General features: G+C 45.0%; 1 protein-coding gene across 1 annotated transcript in view; it reads left to right on the top strand.

The window, feature by feature from the left end:
* Positions 1 to 11,851: 11,851 nt before the first annotated feature.
* The window catches only part of mrpl23 (mitochondrial ribosomal protein L23), a 59,749-nt gene continuing 56,009 nt past the window's right edge, over positions 11,852 to 15,591 (top strand). The window contains exons 1-2 of the mRNA XM_083654391.1: positions 11,852 to 11,960; positions 14,092 to 14,214. Coding sequence (XP_083510517.1) covers positions 11,941 to 11,960; positions 14,092 to 14,214 — 143 coding nt within the window. The 5' untranslated portion in view covers positions 11,852 to 11,940. The remainder of the gene's footprint in view (positions 11,961 to 14,091; positions 14,215 to 15,591) is intronic.

Genomic DNA, 15,591 nt, shown 5'->3' with positions numbered 1-15,591 from the left:
AGCCGGGTTTGGCAGCAATGCCTACGAATAGCTCCTAAGACGCTAACTTGCTTGCCCTGCACTTTCTGACGTAACACCGGAGTGTTTCTTCAGGGGAAAGGTAGAGAGAGGAGAGAGGGGGATCGGGAGGGTTTGGCAGAGTCCCGGAGCTGCCCGCCGGGGCGACGAGGCCACCGACAGCGTGGAGGGAGTGACCCCATGCCCGCTAACTCTCCGTGCGCCCTCCGTGCGTAAAGACCGTGGAGACCTGTCGTCCGCCTGTTTGGTAAACGGTAATGGGCGTCATTTGGGTATAACAACGCAGGGGCACTCGCCATGCCTCAGTTAAGTCCGAAATTGGATCTTGTCGTTTTTATCAGAATGGAGAGAAGACCAAGATCCCTGGAATCGATTTGGAAGCCAAATGTACAAAATCACATCAGTGGAGTATCCAGGAGGACAGTGTTCCCTTTAAACCTTGTGTCGTGCGTCAGTCTGTGCAAGATAGTTTGATTGGCTACGTCAAATAATTCCTAACATTGTCCAATAAAAAATATCTTATCGTCACCAGTCATTGCTACACATGTCCCCATAAATCAAAGATGCTTTGAAGTGGCAATTGATAGATGCCATATCGATCAAACTGTCTTTGTCAACGTCTCACGTGAACGGTCACTTTAATTTCTCCTACTGCTCAAACGGACACCATTCTCAATTTGCTGAAGTGTCCTTGAGCACCGAATTCCTAGTGCGTGTTAGTGAGCCTGACCTCTGACTTCCTTGTGAGTGGGCATGCAGAGAAAAAAAAATCATAATGACTTACTTGCATTTACAGTAGGCCTACATCTTTTTGTGTCCTCTCTTCCCAACATCAGGGTAACTCAGTCCTGTCTCCTGTGGGCGATATGGGAATCGAATTATGTTGATGATGTCCAATGTTGGCTCGATTAAATCAAAGTAGTGGGGATGATTCCAAACAGAGGAGTAGCCCGGGTCCCCTTCTGCCCTTCTTCTCATTCATTCAAACTACTGATTAGTGGAATTATGATGAAAACTAATTGTGGCACTAGTTTTTGGACAATGCAAGTTCAATTTGATATTTTGGGGATGATAACAAAATAAATGATTGAATACTTGATTACAACTGTAATACAATAATGGAAACTGAAATAGTGTGGTAACACTTTATAATAACCATCATTAATCAATTGTAAATTGATAGTTAATTACACTTAGTTAACAGTTAGTTTACTGTCAACAAACAATGAAATTATAATTGATGATTGATAATGAATTATGTTTACACTTATTAACCATTTACAAAGTATTATAAACATCAGACAGTGGGCCTTTTTCACAGTCACCATTTTGTGTCTAAAAGGCAGGGTAAACCCAGGTGCAAGCAAATCATTAATTAGGGCCACAGCACTAGAACACCTAAATGGACTGGGAGTTGGAAACCCTAATTATGTTGGTTGCACATGTTACTTCCTTCCTTTTAGACACAAAATGGCTGCTGTGAAAAAGGCCAGTTGCAACTTTATAATAGCTATCCAAATCATGTTCATAGATCTGTCCTCCCCTGTCCCCTCTGTCCACTGTGCCCTCCTTTGTCCCCTGCCCTGAGTCCTCCTCTGTCCTCCTTTGTCCCCCTGGCCTCCTCTGTCCCCTGTCTCCTCCTCTGCCCCCTGTGTCCTCCTCTGTCATGGACTGGTAATGGTAAATGGACTGCATTTATAGCACTTTTATCAAAAGCACAATTTGTCTCCATTCACCAATTCACACACATTCATACACCGAAGACGGCAAGCTATCACACAGGGTGCTTCCTGTGCCCTCCTCTGTCTCCCCATGTCCTCCTCTGTCCCCTCCTCTGTCAAAATGTCCCCATTTGTCCTCTGTCCCCATTTGTCCTCCTCTGTCAAAATGTCCGCATTTGTCGTCCGTGTCCTCTGTCCCCATATGTCCTCCTCTGTCAAAATGTCCCATTTGTCCTCTGTCCCCTGTGTCCTCCTCTGAGAAAATGTCCCCCTCTGTCTACCTGTGTCAGAGGGGACACAGGGCGACAGAGGGGGGCAGAGGAGGCCAGAACTATAAACATGATTTGGATGATGATTATGAAGTTGCAACTGATGTTTATAATACTTTGTAAATGGTTAATAAATACTGTAAACATTAATTATCATTCAGTTGTTTGTAAAAAGTGAAATAACTATTAATCACAGTTTAATTAACTATCAATTTGCCATTTATTAAAGATGCTTATTATAAAGTGTTACCAATAGGGTTCTAATGAAAAGGTCCCACTTGGCCTCACACCAGAACTCAATTTATTTAAATAACTTTCTTTGACCAAATGTCATTGTACTAGTGGAGTGATCTGCCTTATTCTTGTTTCTAGAAAATTCTTGACACAAGTGAGATCACATTGGAAATAAATTGAAATATCTCACAACATTGACAGAAAGTATCACTTGTTTTAAGGAGAAGAAAAAAGAATTCACGACTTTACAACTAAGTCACTTTTTTGCAAGGTAACTATTATTTTGGGTTCTTTTATGCATGTTGGCATCTGTTTTGCCCATATAAAAAAGAAAACATTTCAACACTTTAGAAGTGAAATACTAGTTTGAAGAAACGCTTCCAAATATGGAATATGGCCTTGATGTGCAGAGATGCTGGGTCTAGCCAAAGGACAAACCCACATAGTTGAAACTTAATGACAAACAGAGACTTTTTTTTCTGCTTTGTGTCATCTATTTTGGGTGTATTGTAATGGTATGGGGCCCATAAATTTGTTCCACTGATAGAGATTTTTTTTGAATGGCTCAGTGCATGTGGTTTAGGAATATCACTGTCATCGACCTGTGCATGTGTGTAATAAGCATGGGATGGAAAAATATAATCTACGGTGGATTATGAACGTCTTGTATTTGATACGCGACCCCAAAAATACATTGCAGATCGTGTGCAAGGGTTAATGCGCGGTGTGGCTCATGAAGTATGGAGGCGAGACATTTGAGGGTAGGAATGTTGTTTATGAGCGCTTGAAGGGTAGCGGGCGGCGGCGTGATTGGTGGAAGGTGGCATCGGCACGCATTTGGATTGTCAACATCCATTGTGTCTGGAAGCACAAAGTCACCATATAGCTGATGTCACTCTGTTGGACACATACCGGCTCTGGTGACAATCGACTTGTATTCCAAATCAATGTACGCGCCATTTTCAGCAGCAGGCATCATGCAATATCGTGCACGGACGAATAATCGAATACTTGATGCTCAACTCTTAGCTCTCACAGAAGAATATCCTTTGTGACCTAAAACTGCATCCTGCTCATTTTGCACTCATTAGTCTTCATTTGAAATCTCTCCAACCTAAAAATGGGAGGAGAGGTACAGTATATATTGTGGCTTGGACAGTGTTATGTTTGTAGGTTAAGGCCTGTGCAGCGCACCAGAGATCCCGAGAGTGTCGGCTGACATACCTTCAAGATCAGTTGCCCCTGTCCCCGTTTGTGCATGTCAGCCCCCCCCCCCCGATGCATCACATAACTCTGGCAGGGAGAGAGACACTGGATATTAACGCTGTGGGAACCTGTGTGAGCTCTCCACCTAATCACCCCAACTTCAACTAGCCCATTTCAAAATCTATGCAAATCACTGTGTCTCCTTTCCTCTCCATTTTACACAGTCTTTGTACTGCAATCCTTTAGAGCCACATTTTCAGGTTAGGATGAGACACAGAGTCTGTGGTTACTGTTTCCTGCAAAATATTTCCCATGGGAAAGAACAGTGTTTCCATGTGCACAGTCACACCGACTACTCGATGTGAAAGAGAAAGAAGATCTACAGTCTACTTTTGAGCAGCTCTATAGACCAAATCACCGTGACGTCACCATGTAAACAAATTTACTTCCGGGTACCACTTGGGGAAGGCGGCAGGTTTAAATGTGCGTGTTGTCAAATAAATGCTGTCAAACCCTCTCGTTGTTTTCGGCCGACTACTTTCAATTTAAATGGTTAAACGGTTGGTAAACATGCTTGTCCGACGTATCTAGCCTTTCTTCTGTGTTTGTTTTATGTAGGGTTAGCTAGCTAATAAGGTTTGTTTGTCTGTCAAACTCGCTGTTTTTTAACGTTACAGACAGAGTAACCTCGCGTCACCAGGCTCTTCTCGGCGAGAAAGAGCCTGGTACAGACAGAGCTACTGACGCCACGTCAATTTAATTTAGCTTCAAGTCTACTCTAGTCTGGTCCAACAGGTAAATTAGCTAGTCTGGTCTCCACTAACGTTAGTGAAAGTGTTGTTATGAATGATATTAAACAACAACACAACATGGACGAACCATTTTTGTCTTCTTTGTCTGTTTTTGTCTTCAACACGTCAGTTTGTGCCGTCCACCGCCATTATAATGTGTGGACCTCAGGGGTACCCGGAAGTAAATGTAAACATCCCGCTGATTTGGTCTATAGGTCGCTCTGTCGGTCAGTCGGTCGCTCCGCAAACATTTCCCCACCCTTTGGCGGCCTCAGTTTTCGCCCTAGGAGGCTGAAATTTGGCATGGAGGTCAAGTGTGTGTGTGTGTGTGGGTGTTCATGCCAAATGGCTAAAGGGGGTTGGGGGGGGGGCGTGGGGCATTTCCAAATGCAGGGTGGCAGAGGAAGAGGAAGAGTAGGGCAGGTCCTGGCCCTGCCACCCTGCTTTTCAGAAATTTGTGGTGGGGGATGAGTGTGAGAATGCATGAACGGCGACGCGCGGATGAACGTGCATACGTGGTCGCTGCTATTGCGAATTCACGCTGGTTAGTGTCAGTTGTTGTTAGGGCAAAGTCGCTACACTACCTTACTTTACAGTGCAAGAGATTTGAATCAGTGAATACAATTCTATGCATCTTCACCAGTATATTTATACAACTCCTTGCTATGAAATTTCACACAGTACATTTTGTTAGTGCATGTGTGTGCATGCTTATATGTATGTAGTTATTACTGTATGTGTGTGTGTGTGTGTGCGCGCGTGCACGCGCGTGTGTGCGCTTGCATGCGTTTGGCAGTGAACCCCTGAAATTCAAGTTCAACGTGAGCCTTGTGGCAGCCAGGCTCCTGGGTCAGGGGTCAGGCTTATGACATCAACGGAACATCCAGGGGGGAGGGCCTAAATTCACACGCCATCCAGAGTGCCCCCATCTCCGTCCCTCAAGGCTATAAATAGGCAGAGGACTGCTGCGTGGCATGCACCCACTCCCTCTGACAGTGTGAACATGGAAGATGAAAAAACAGAGGAATCTGACCTGAACCGGCCACTTCCTCTGACCGCACACTTCCTCTGACCGCACACTTCCTCTGACCGCACACTTAGTGTTGGTGGTGAGGGGGCAAGGGTTTAATTGGGTGTGGGGTGGAGGGACTAACGGTTTTGCGTTTGGTGTGACAAGTCAACTGACAGCTTCATTTAAACTGCACAAGGTTCAAAGTTGCAATTAAGACAACTAGCTGTGGACAATTTGCCGGAGCTACTTGTAAATCATGTTATTTTGATGATAGCAATAACTCAAGAGCTTCAAATCTCTCATGGGCCATGGGCAGTGAAGTTGTTTTTGAACTCTTGTGATGGTTTTGCATTCCTCTTGAAAGTGGAAAATACGTAAAAACAAAATTTGCCCACAGGTGTATCTCTTAAAACAAATTTAGTATACAAATAGAGTAGGAGTGCAGGTTTTGGATATCTCAATCCCCAACTCTTTAACATCTGTCCCATTCACTACGATCTGAAGACGTGATCCAAAGACAACTGACCGCAGATCAGCTCTCTTGTTCAGTGACCGTTGATCTGATAGATAGGAAGCCACTGAAGCTCTCTGCCAATGAAGCATCAGCTACAGATTGCCAACAGGGGGAGCCACTGAAGCTCTCTGCCAATGAAACATCAGCTACAGATTGCCAACAGGGGGATTGAAAATGGTTTAATAAACAGCTGCCAACTGCTGCCAAAAATGGTAATTGGCTCCCCGGACACATTTCTGCCTCATCCCTGACTGTGCTACATAGCACACATAACATCCCCACTGGGAGTGCAGCCCAAGGCCTACTGTCCTGGCCTCGCCTGCATTCCCAGCACACATCAGTGAACAAGCCTCTGCTGGATCTGCCCTGGTCTGGACCCAACAAGCCTCTGCTGAATCTGCCCTGGTCTGGACCCAACAAGCCTCTGCTGAATCTGCCCTGGTCTGGTCCCAAAAAGCCACCACTGAATCTGCCCTGGTCTGGACCCAACAAGCCTTTGCTGGATCTGCCCTGGTCTGGACCCAACAAGCCTCTGCTGGATCTGCCCTGGTCTGGACCCAACAAGCCTCTGCTGGATCTGCCCTGGTCTGGACCCAACAAGCCACCACTGAATCTGCCCTGGTCTGGACCCAACAAGCCTCTGCTGGATCTGCCCTGGTCTGGACCCAACAAGCCTCTGCTGGATCTTCCCTGGTCTGGACCCAACAAGCCTCTGCTGGATCTGCCCTGGTCTGGACCCAACAAGCCTCTGCTGGATCTGCCCTGGTCTGGACCCAACAAGCCTCTGCTGGATCTGCCCTGGTCTGGACCCAACAAGCCACCGCTGAATTTGCCCTGGTCTGGACCCAACAAGCCTCTGCTGGATCTTCCCTGGTCTGGACCCAACAAGCCTCTGCTGGATCTGCCCTGGTCTGGTCCCAACAAGCCTCTGCTGGATCTGCCCTGGTCTGGACCCAACAAGCCTCTGCTGGATCTGCCCTGGTCTGGACCCAACAAGCCTCTGCTGGATCTGCCCTGGTCTGGACCCAACAAGCCTCTGCTGGATCTGCCCTGGTCTGGACCCAACAAGCCACCGCTGAATCTGCCCTGGTCTGGACCCAACAAGCCTCTGCTGGATCTTCCCTGGTCTGGACCCAACAAGCCTCTGCTGGATCTGCCCTGGTCTGGACCCAACAAGCCTCTGCTGAATCTGCCCTGGTCTGGACCCAAAGCTTGGCTCTGCTGCTCCCGCCCTCATTGCTCTGTCTCTGCTCATGTCGCCCCATTGCTCTACCTGCTGCTCACCCCCCCCTCTCTCTCTATCAATCAATCCATCTATCTACAGTATCTATCTATCTATCTATCTATCTATCTATCTATTCTACTTGTCATTAACACAACTTTAGCCAAGCAGCCATAGGGGGAAGCGATTCAAAGCAAAAGGATAACCTGTTCTTCATGGAAGGGCGAAATGGCTTCAGACAAAAACACAAAAACACTGGGTGCCTTTACAAGCAAAACTATTCACTTCAACTGACAAACTTTTCCATCTTCACGTCTGGATCTTCAATTTACCACTTCCTTTTTTTCTTCTTCTCTAGGATATTCAATACCGACAACTCTGAGAGTCGGAGGGGGAAAGTTTCCATGTGGCCCCAGCGCCTGCTCTTGGCGGGACAATCGTGCTGTAGACCCAACTGTTTCCGTCTATCCACCTCTCCCATTAGAGCACTCTCTCTCTCTCTCTCCCCCCCTTCTCTCTCTCTCTCTCCCCCCCCCCCTCTCTCTTACTCTCTCCCCCCCTCTCTCTTACTCTCCCAGTTTTGTACTGTCACACAAACAGCCACTTTCCACTACCCCAGACCTGACCCCTCATTCCATCTCTCTCCATTTCTTTCTCTCTACCCCCCCCCTCTCTCTCTCTCTCTCTCTCACACACACACACACACACACAGGTGCACACACACACACACACACACACACGCGCGCGCGCGCACACACACACACACACACACACACACACACACACACACACACACACACACTCAGAGTGGTGTGAGTAAAATATGTGGAGATTTTGGTGTAAGTACACTGAGGGCTTTGTTGAGTTGTCTCACTACAAAAAATAATTGATTTATTATACAAGTTTGCTACTTGCTAAACTGCCCTTTGCTGCATGTGCACCTGAGGTGGCTGCCTGTGTGTGTGTGTGTGTGTGTGTGTATACGGTGTCCATGCATACGACGTACATGTGTGTGTGTGTGTGTGTGTGTGTGGAGTGCGAGCTGTGTAGCCAAAGAGGGCAATCAAAGGCCAAGCCATTAACCAGAATATGACTTCTGTGAAAATGAACCATAAGCAAAAAAATATTGTAAAGTAATGAGAGCAGCAGAGTTCCCTCAGGCTGTTGCCCCGGTCATGTGGAAGGCAATAAAACTTCATTAATCAGGTTCATATTCACATATGACCCGTGTCACAACCAATGAAATTAGATAATAATGGTTAACATTTATTTTCCGTCAGAGAGCCCAACTGTGCACGTTAACAAACAGACTAGTATGGCATCTATAAATGTCAGAGTTGGACAACAGTGTGGGACCAGACCTTTGGCTGAACGTTCATGTTGCGGCCCCCCTCCTCCCCCGCCTGGTCTGCACTGGCTACAGGCAGCTCCTCTCCCTCCTGGCCTGGCCTGGTCTGCACTGGCTACAGGCAGCTCCTCTCCCTCCTGGCCTGGCCTGGTCTGCACTGGCTACAGGCAGCTCCTCTCCCTCCTGGCCTGGCCTGGTCTGCACTGGCTACAGGCAGCCTCCCCCTCCTGGCCTGGCCTGGTCTGCACTGGCTACAGGCAGCTCCTCTCCCTCCTGGCCTGGCCTGGTCTGCACTGGCTACAGGCAGCTCCTCTCCCTCCTGGCCTGGTCTGCACTGGCTACAGGCAGCTCCTCTCCCTCCTGGCCTGGCCTGGTCTGCACTGGCTACAGGCAGCTCCTCTCCCTCCTGGCCTGGTCTGCACTGGCTACAGGCAGCTCCTCTCCCTCCTGGCCTGGTCTGCACTGGCTACAGGCCAACATGTCCTCCAATTTATACGACCAATACAATTGTATGACTGCAAAATGACAGACGTATCACGTATGTTAGACTAGCGCCCCTCAGTGATAGAGAAAAAATACTATGTGACTTCCGCCAAAAAGCAAGTTGTAAAAGCGTTTTTTTTTTTTTTTAAAGCGACTTTAGGGTTAAGTTTAGGGTTAGGTTAAGGGTCAGGGTTAGGTTTAGCGTTAGGGTGTGGGTTAGCGTTAGGTATAGACAGGCGACTTTCAAGCCAGGGGCCCCAGGTTCAAATCCCGCACCAGGTTGTAATTTTACCAAACTCTGAGACTGGGCTGTTATTCACACGACCGCTACAGGTCGCTTAATGTTGAAACGTGATTTTAGGTCGTATTCAGCTGCTTGTAAAAACGACATATTGGGTCGTATCCATATGGAGGTCCGTCTCCTACAGGCAGCTTCACTAAACATTGGCAGGTAATCGCCCGGGGCTGCTACTGCGCCCACAGCAGGATCCAGATCATAGGCCAAGGGACACATGGGGCATAAGAATCTGGGAATCAAACTTCCACACATAACACACACACACACACACACACACACACACACACACACACACACACTGCATTACAAATGTGTAAGTATGAACACATGGCAAACGGCACACAACACAACCTCTTTGTATTTGAACTCCAACGCCTATCGTCATCCATGCAACTGTAATCTGTTACAGTTAGCAGACCATAAATCATTTTAAATTCAGTAATTTACTACTTACTTATTTACTTACTTTAAATTATTATTATTATTATTATTAGATGATGATGATGATGATGATGATGATGATGATTAGTTATAATATTATAGAATTTCTTCAGCTATGGTCTGAATCACACCCACTCAAATACACCCACTCACACTATTGTGGGGACAGTAGCTGTTGCGGGAGGGGGCACTGTGTATTTTCCTCATCCAGATTTTCCCTGGTGGTCTGGAATTTGAACTGGCGACCTTCCAGGCACAAACCTCTAAGCCACTGCCACCCATGTGATAACACAATAACCAAATAATACAATAAAACTATTCAAATTACAGTCTGTCTTGCAATAAATTCTATTTGATTTAATTATTTTTTGTGGATTTTAGAGCCAACATAATTTAATAATTTATCTGAATCATAAAGTGTTACTGACCTTACTGTAATGGTTTATGTTTTAAATAGATACTCAGTAGTAATGGACATTATTATTTTGAAAGGAAACATCCCAACTTTGCTCCACCTCCATATGAATCTCCATTACACTCTCACATCAGCTGTCAGATGAACAACAAACAAGTAAACAACCAATGAACTCGTGGCACCGTACATTTTTTTCTCGTCTCGAGGCAAAATAAATAAACAAATAAATAAATAAATAAATACACTTTTTTAAATCAGGAGACTGTAAGACTGATAAGATATTCTGATATAGAGTGACATGTACCCATGTCAACTTACAAACATATGAAGACTCTATGGTAATTGTATCAGTTGCCTAACTGCAGCACCCTCAAGGACCCTCCACACACACACATGCACACGCGCGCGTGCGCACGCACACGCACGCACACACACACACACACACACACACAGAGCATGGCATCTTAACGGATGGAAACTTCCCTCCCTGGCATAGTGTGGGCTGTCAGTGTGGGCTGTAAGCTATCCCGCCCCTGCCAGCTCTGAACCAGCTGAGCCAGGGACTCATGTTCCACTCAGGGGCCCCGCAATCATTCTTCCCCCCCGTGACAGGCACATCGTAGCGGGTGTGAGGTCAGAGACGCTGGGGCATGGGGTCTGAAGGAGGGACGGGACAGTGGGACAAGGTCTCCCTCTGCTGATTCCTCATAACATTGTGCCCAGAGAAATACTCGGAGCAGTGACATTCCTAAAAGGCAAATCCACCCTTGAAAAGAATACACCCTCTCTGCTGTTATCTCAGGATGGGACAAGTCTGCTCTGACTCTGAATTGGATATGAGTTTATGGGCAAAATGACAGTATTTAACGGTCATATTTTCTGGTCCATAACTGCTAAGTGAGTATAGAATTGTGAGTGATAAGGCAGTAACATCTAAATGAATGTCTAGTATATTTACCTATTGTTCTGTACGTGTTGGAGTACATGAGACCAGTCTTGAGACCACATTTTGGATGGTCTGGTCTCGGTCTCTTCTCGGACTCAGTCATATAAGCAGTAAGGTGTTTTTACACTTCATTCTGCCCACTGTGCTGAGCCTTTCCGAAGGTCAGTGATATGGAATTGCAGTGTTTCAGATCAAAGGATTGCCTTCTGTCACTGAATATATACTGTACAGCCATTTGTATTTGACTAAAATTCCTAAATAATTCTTTTTTCGTTGTTAGCAGAGCAATGGTGTAAAGATTAAATGATAAATTGTCTTGAAAATGGTCTCGCATTGGTCTGGTCTCGGTCTCACCCCCCTCTCTGTCTTGGTCTTGCCTCGGTCGGTTTAGGTGGTCTCGACTCCTAATTGTTCCGTCTCAGCTCAACAGTCACGGGACGTCTCCAGCCCCGGAAGAGAAGTCCCCATTCATTTTCTCCATAGACATTTTGAATAAAACCTTATATAACGATTTTTAAAGCTGGAACCAAGCCAACCCGTGACCTACTGAATCCTGGGTGACCATAACACATTTCAATTGGAAAAATAAAAACCTTTAGGATATATTGAGACTGAGTGTAAGAATGAATGCAAAATGGCAAATCTTGTAGTATACAATGGATGAATTAATTCAAGTAAAAAAATCAACCAACCAACCAACACCCCTCTGGGCCAATCAGTAACACATATAACCCCCCCTCCCCGCCCCATTTATTGTATTATACTTGAGATGGACATTTAGTTGTAGCCTACCACCTAGGACTGAGAGAGCCGTGCAGAAGAGGCAGAGGATGCTTCTGCAGTGCACGACGTTCTGGCAACTTCACTTCAAGCAAGGGCACCTCTGTGGGTGAAACACGAACGCGCCTGCGCAGTGAGGTTGTTCCCGGAAGTACTACTCACACGTGTAGCTGTGACAGCTAGTCCTTGAGAAGACAACAAAACAAGTATCAGCATATATATCACAACAAACCACTACAGCGATGGCAACAAGAAGACTAATGTAAGTGCCGTGTTTTGTCCGTAACGTTAAATACGTGCAAAAGCCGTCAACCTTTTACTGGCAATTTAATAAGCTAGCACACCCTGCTACAGTACACTGTTAGCTTTGTGAGCCTGGACCATGGTGCCCTGTGTCTGTCTCTTTGTTTGGTAACGTTGACATTAGCAGTCATCATTTTTAATGTCTTCCTGTCACATTGTCCTAAACGTCAATGTCCCGTCTGCTCACTGTGTATCACAAACAATCAAAACTGTTAACGTTTACTCAATAAACTTTACTCTAGCACAGCAGCAGTTAGCTTTAGTCAGGTATTGCATGCTAAAAACATCCCCGTTAACTTACAGCCAGGTTGCTGTCTTTTTCCAGAGAAGCTCCTCCAACTCTGTGCCACCACAGGCAGAGAACAATTGACGTGGTACAGTGGTATACCGTCAGATGGTGGTACACAACAACACTGAACGCGGAGCTCCCTGTCGCGGTCTGTAGCTGCTGGTAAACGACCTGCATACGTCAGTCCGAGCCCGCGGACTCCCAGGGTGCCTTCCTTGAGGGAGTCAGTCTATCAGGTCCCACACTCCACAGGCTAAAGCTCCACACCAAATTCAGTAATAAAGTAAATTTAACTATTTATTAGATTTTCTAGAAGTTAGCACAATGCGAGAATGAACAAATTAATGTCTATTTTAATCATTATAGCTACAACTCATATCATTTTTATTTACTTTATAATTCACCAATCAGTCCACTTCAGGCTGCTAAGGCTTCCTTCCTTCATTGTATGTTGCATGTGTTATGGAATATGCTGAAGAAAAGGCCTTGGGTTATACAAGCTGTAGTTCATATTGGAGCACAATTATAATGTTATGTTATGTTATTTTTTAAGATAGATATATTACGTCGTCTTTCAGCATACATTCAGGCGGTGTCTCGTCATAGATGCGTGGTCAGTGGGTCAGCAGGGGGGAAATCCTCCCGTTTTCCCCCACGGCCCTACTGACAATGTTACCAAAAGTAACATTTTGTGGGCGTTCCCACACAGACCGACTGTATCTATAGTCATAACAGCCTTCAGTGTTTCTCAGAGAAAAAGTGACAGTCCAGGGGCCAAATGTATGAACCAAGTGTATTGTGTACACCAAAAGTGTGCTGCACCATTTTCCACACAGGTTTTCGAATTTATACAAATCCACGGTCAGTGAGAATTTACATACAGGTACACATCTCTCACACCATGCAGTCTGACTAGTGTGATGTTGCGAGTTGGCAGAAAAGTATAATGTAAGTATGAATTTGGGTGACATTTTATTTTGGGTGCAGATTTCTATACCTAAATATACACAGAGTTTTATGCATTTGGCACCTGGTGCTAATAGCATACAGATCCCAGCATAATGACACAATTTTGAACTTTTCAGGCCTTACATTAATGTGATGATCATCTGAAACGATATTTAAAACCATGACTTAAATCAGTGTTCTTCATTTGACATAAAAGTAGCCTGTCAACCCAAACTGTAGTGATAGGTTTTATTTCTCCAATGTTCAATGGTGGCTCACCAAGCCTGTAATAGTGAGATGCACTGTGATTGTAGCTCTTAAAAAAAGCCTTGTTAAGCAAATGTGAGGAATACTTCTTAAAAAGCATGACTTCTCTTTCATACAACTCCCAACAAATTCTTAAATGACATTTGTCTTTCAAGTGAGCTCAGTGCTTATATGGAAGGATGTAAAAAGATTTCCTCTCAAGTATGTACTAAAAACATTGGTTGTCATATCCTGTGGTCTTGAATTACACATACAGTACATATCTCTTAATTAAATATGTATGTGTTATTAATTATGTGTATTAGTCTTGATGATTTTGGCAAAGATTTATTTATTCGTTGCATTTTTTGGCAGCTCAACATTTTGACATTCTCCCACTGTAACAGACATTCTGATTGAAATGTTTCAATCTGCCAATATTCTACAATTATTGCGATAACTAAAATGCAGTATGCAGTTATACATGATTAATTGTGCAACCCCAACACCTACCAAGTTGTTGATGTGATGTAATGAAATACAGCAGGGCATCTACTGTAGGAAGGTTACTGTAATGCTAACAATCTGCATCATTTCTTCCTTCCAGATACCCCATCTACCAGCTGGGCAACCCTCAGCTGAGGATCTTCAGGCCCAACTGGGTGCTGACGCTGGTGAGGCCGGGTAGGGAGCAGCCCAAAGACACCGTCCAGTTTCGCGTCCCCTTGGAGTAAGTCTCTGGTTAGAGTGACTCTGCTCTGCCATGCTTTAAATATGCTTTACAGGCAATCTAACAGGGTTGCCACAGATCAGATTGCCAGTTTCCAGTAGGGATGGGAATTTCATGCATTTTCCTTAACCGTTAGTTGCGCACCTTAACAATCAGTTAATCGGTTAATTGTTAACGTTGTTTCTTTACGTTTGTTTAAAAGAAGATGTCTCTAGAAAGATAAGAAGTTTGACTTGTGGTTTCAGCCATTAAACCGAGTGGAAACAGCACTTGATCATTTGTAGCAGGCGTTGAAACAGAATTTTGATAGAATGTTGTCAAAAAAGTGGTCAGGTTTGGCGACGGTGACGCTATAACTTGTATGAGCGTCCACAATCAGCGTCCAGCGATAATGGAATGTAACGTGACGTTCAGCGATGCTCGTCGGGGGATCATAAATTGCCCCTGGAGTTGAATTTTGAGAACGGCGTCGCAGTATTTACACATTTACTTTTAGAGTCTAATGCTTCTATGCTGTTGCTAGCGCCAGCTTGCGGCTAATTTTAGCATCTGTTTTGTTTTCATGTTGTTTGCTCAATTCACTTCCTACTTCCTCATGCATGCGTGACGACCTTCTCACGTGACCACTCCTTCTGTTGCGCTAGCTGAGGGAGGTACGCCCTCTGCTGGACTGGTATAATTAACACACTGTGAGCTATGAAGACTGAATTGAAGACACAAAGTAACAATGTTGTCGGTCAAAACAGTTAATTAATTTTAATCGGTCACGTTCTTAACGGCAGTTAACCGACTATCGGTTAATCGTTAACACCCCTAGTTTCCAGCCCAATCACAATTTAAAACCAGCCCAATTCAATACAAACCAGCCCAAATCATAACCTTGCCAGAAACCTGTGTAAAACCGTGAAAAAAACATTACATACGCAATAGAGCACACATAATAGCATAGAAAGCTTCATACCTGCTGTACCTGTACCAAGTTTCATGCTTTTATGAAAAAGTAGACATCATTTTCAAACATCATCTGGACAAATGCACAGAAATCAGGGTTTTGTTATTTATATGGGAGTAGTTTGTTTCAGAGTGATAACTATCATTCAGCTACACAAGATCGGCAGGGTTATCGTACAAAAATACCAAAATTGTTTGGCCACCTTGGGTGGTAGCAATTTATGAAACATTTCAGCATTTGCCCATGGACTAAATTCCTTAATTGTCTTCACTGACTCAGTAGTAGTCTTGGCGGCCCCAGTGACCTGCAGCTGTAGTTGGGCATCATGGCCACCAGGTGGAGTGTCAACCTCAAGAAAAGAAATGAGAGGCAGCAGTCGTCAGCTGCGTAGACAGTTCTTATTACCCTATGACTGTCTTTAGTAG

The sequence above is a fragment of the Poromitra crassiceps genome (assembly GCF_964638095.1).
Source record: "Poromitra crassiceps genome assembly, chromosome: 18".
NCBI lineage: Eukaryota > Metazoa > Chordata > Actinopteri > Beryciformes > Melamphaidae > Poromitra > Poromitra crassiceps.
The sequence above is the reverse complement of the archived record's forward strand: the minus strand, read 5'-3'. Positions and strand labels throughout refer to the sequence as shown.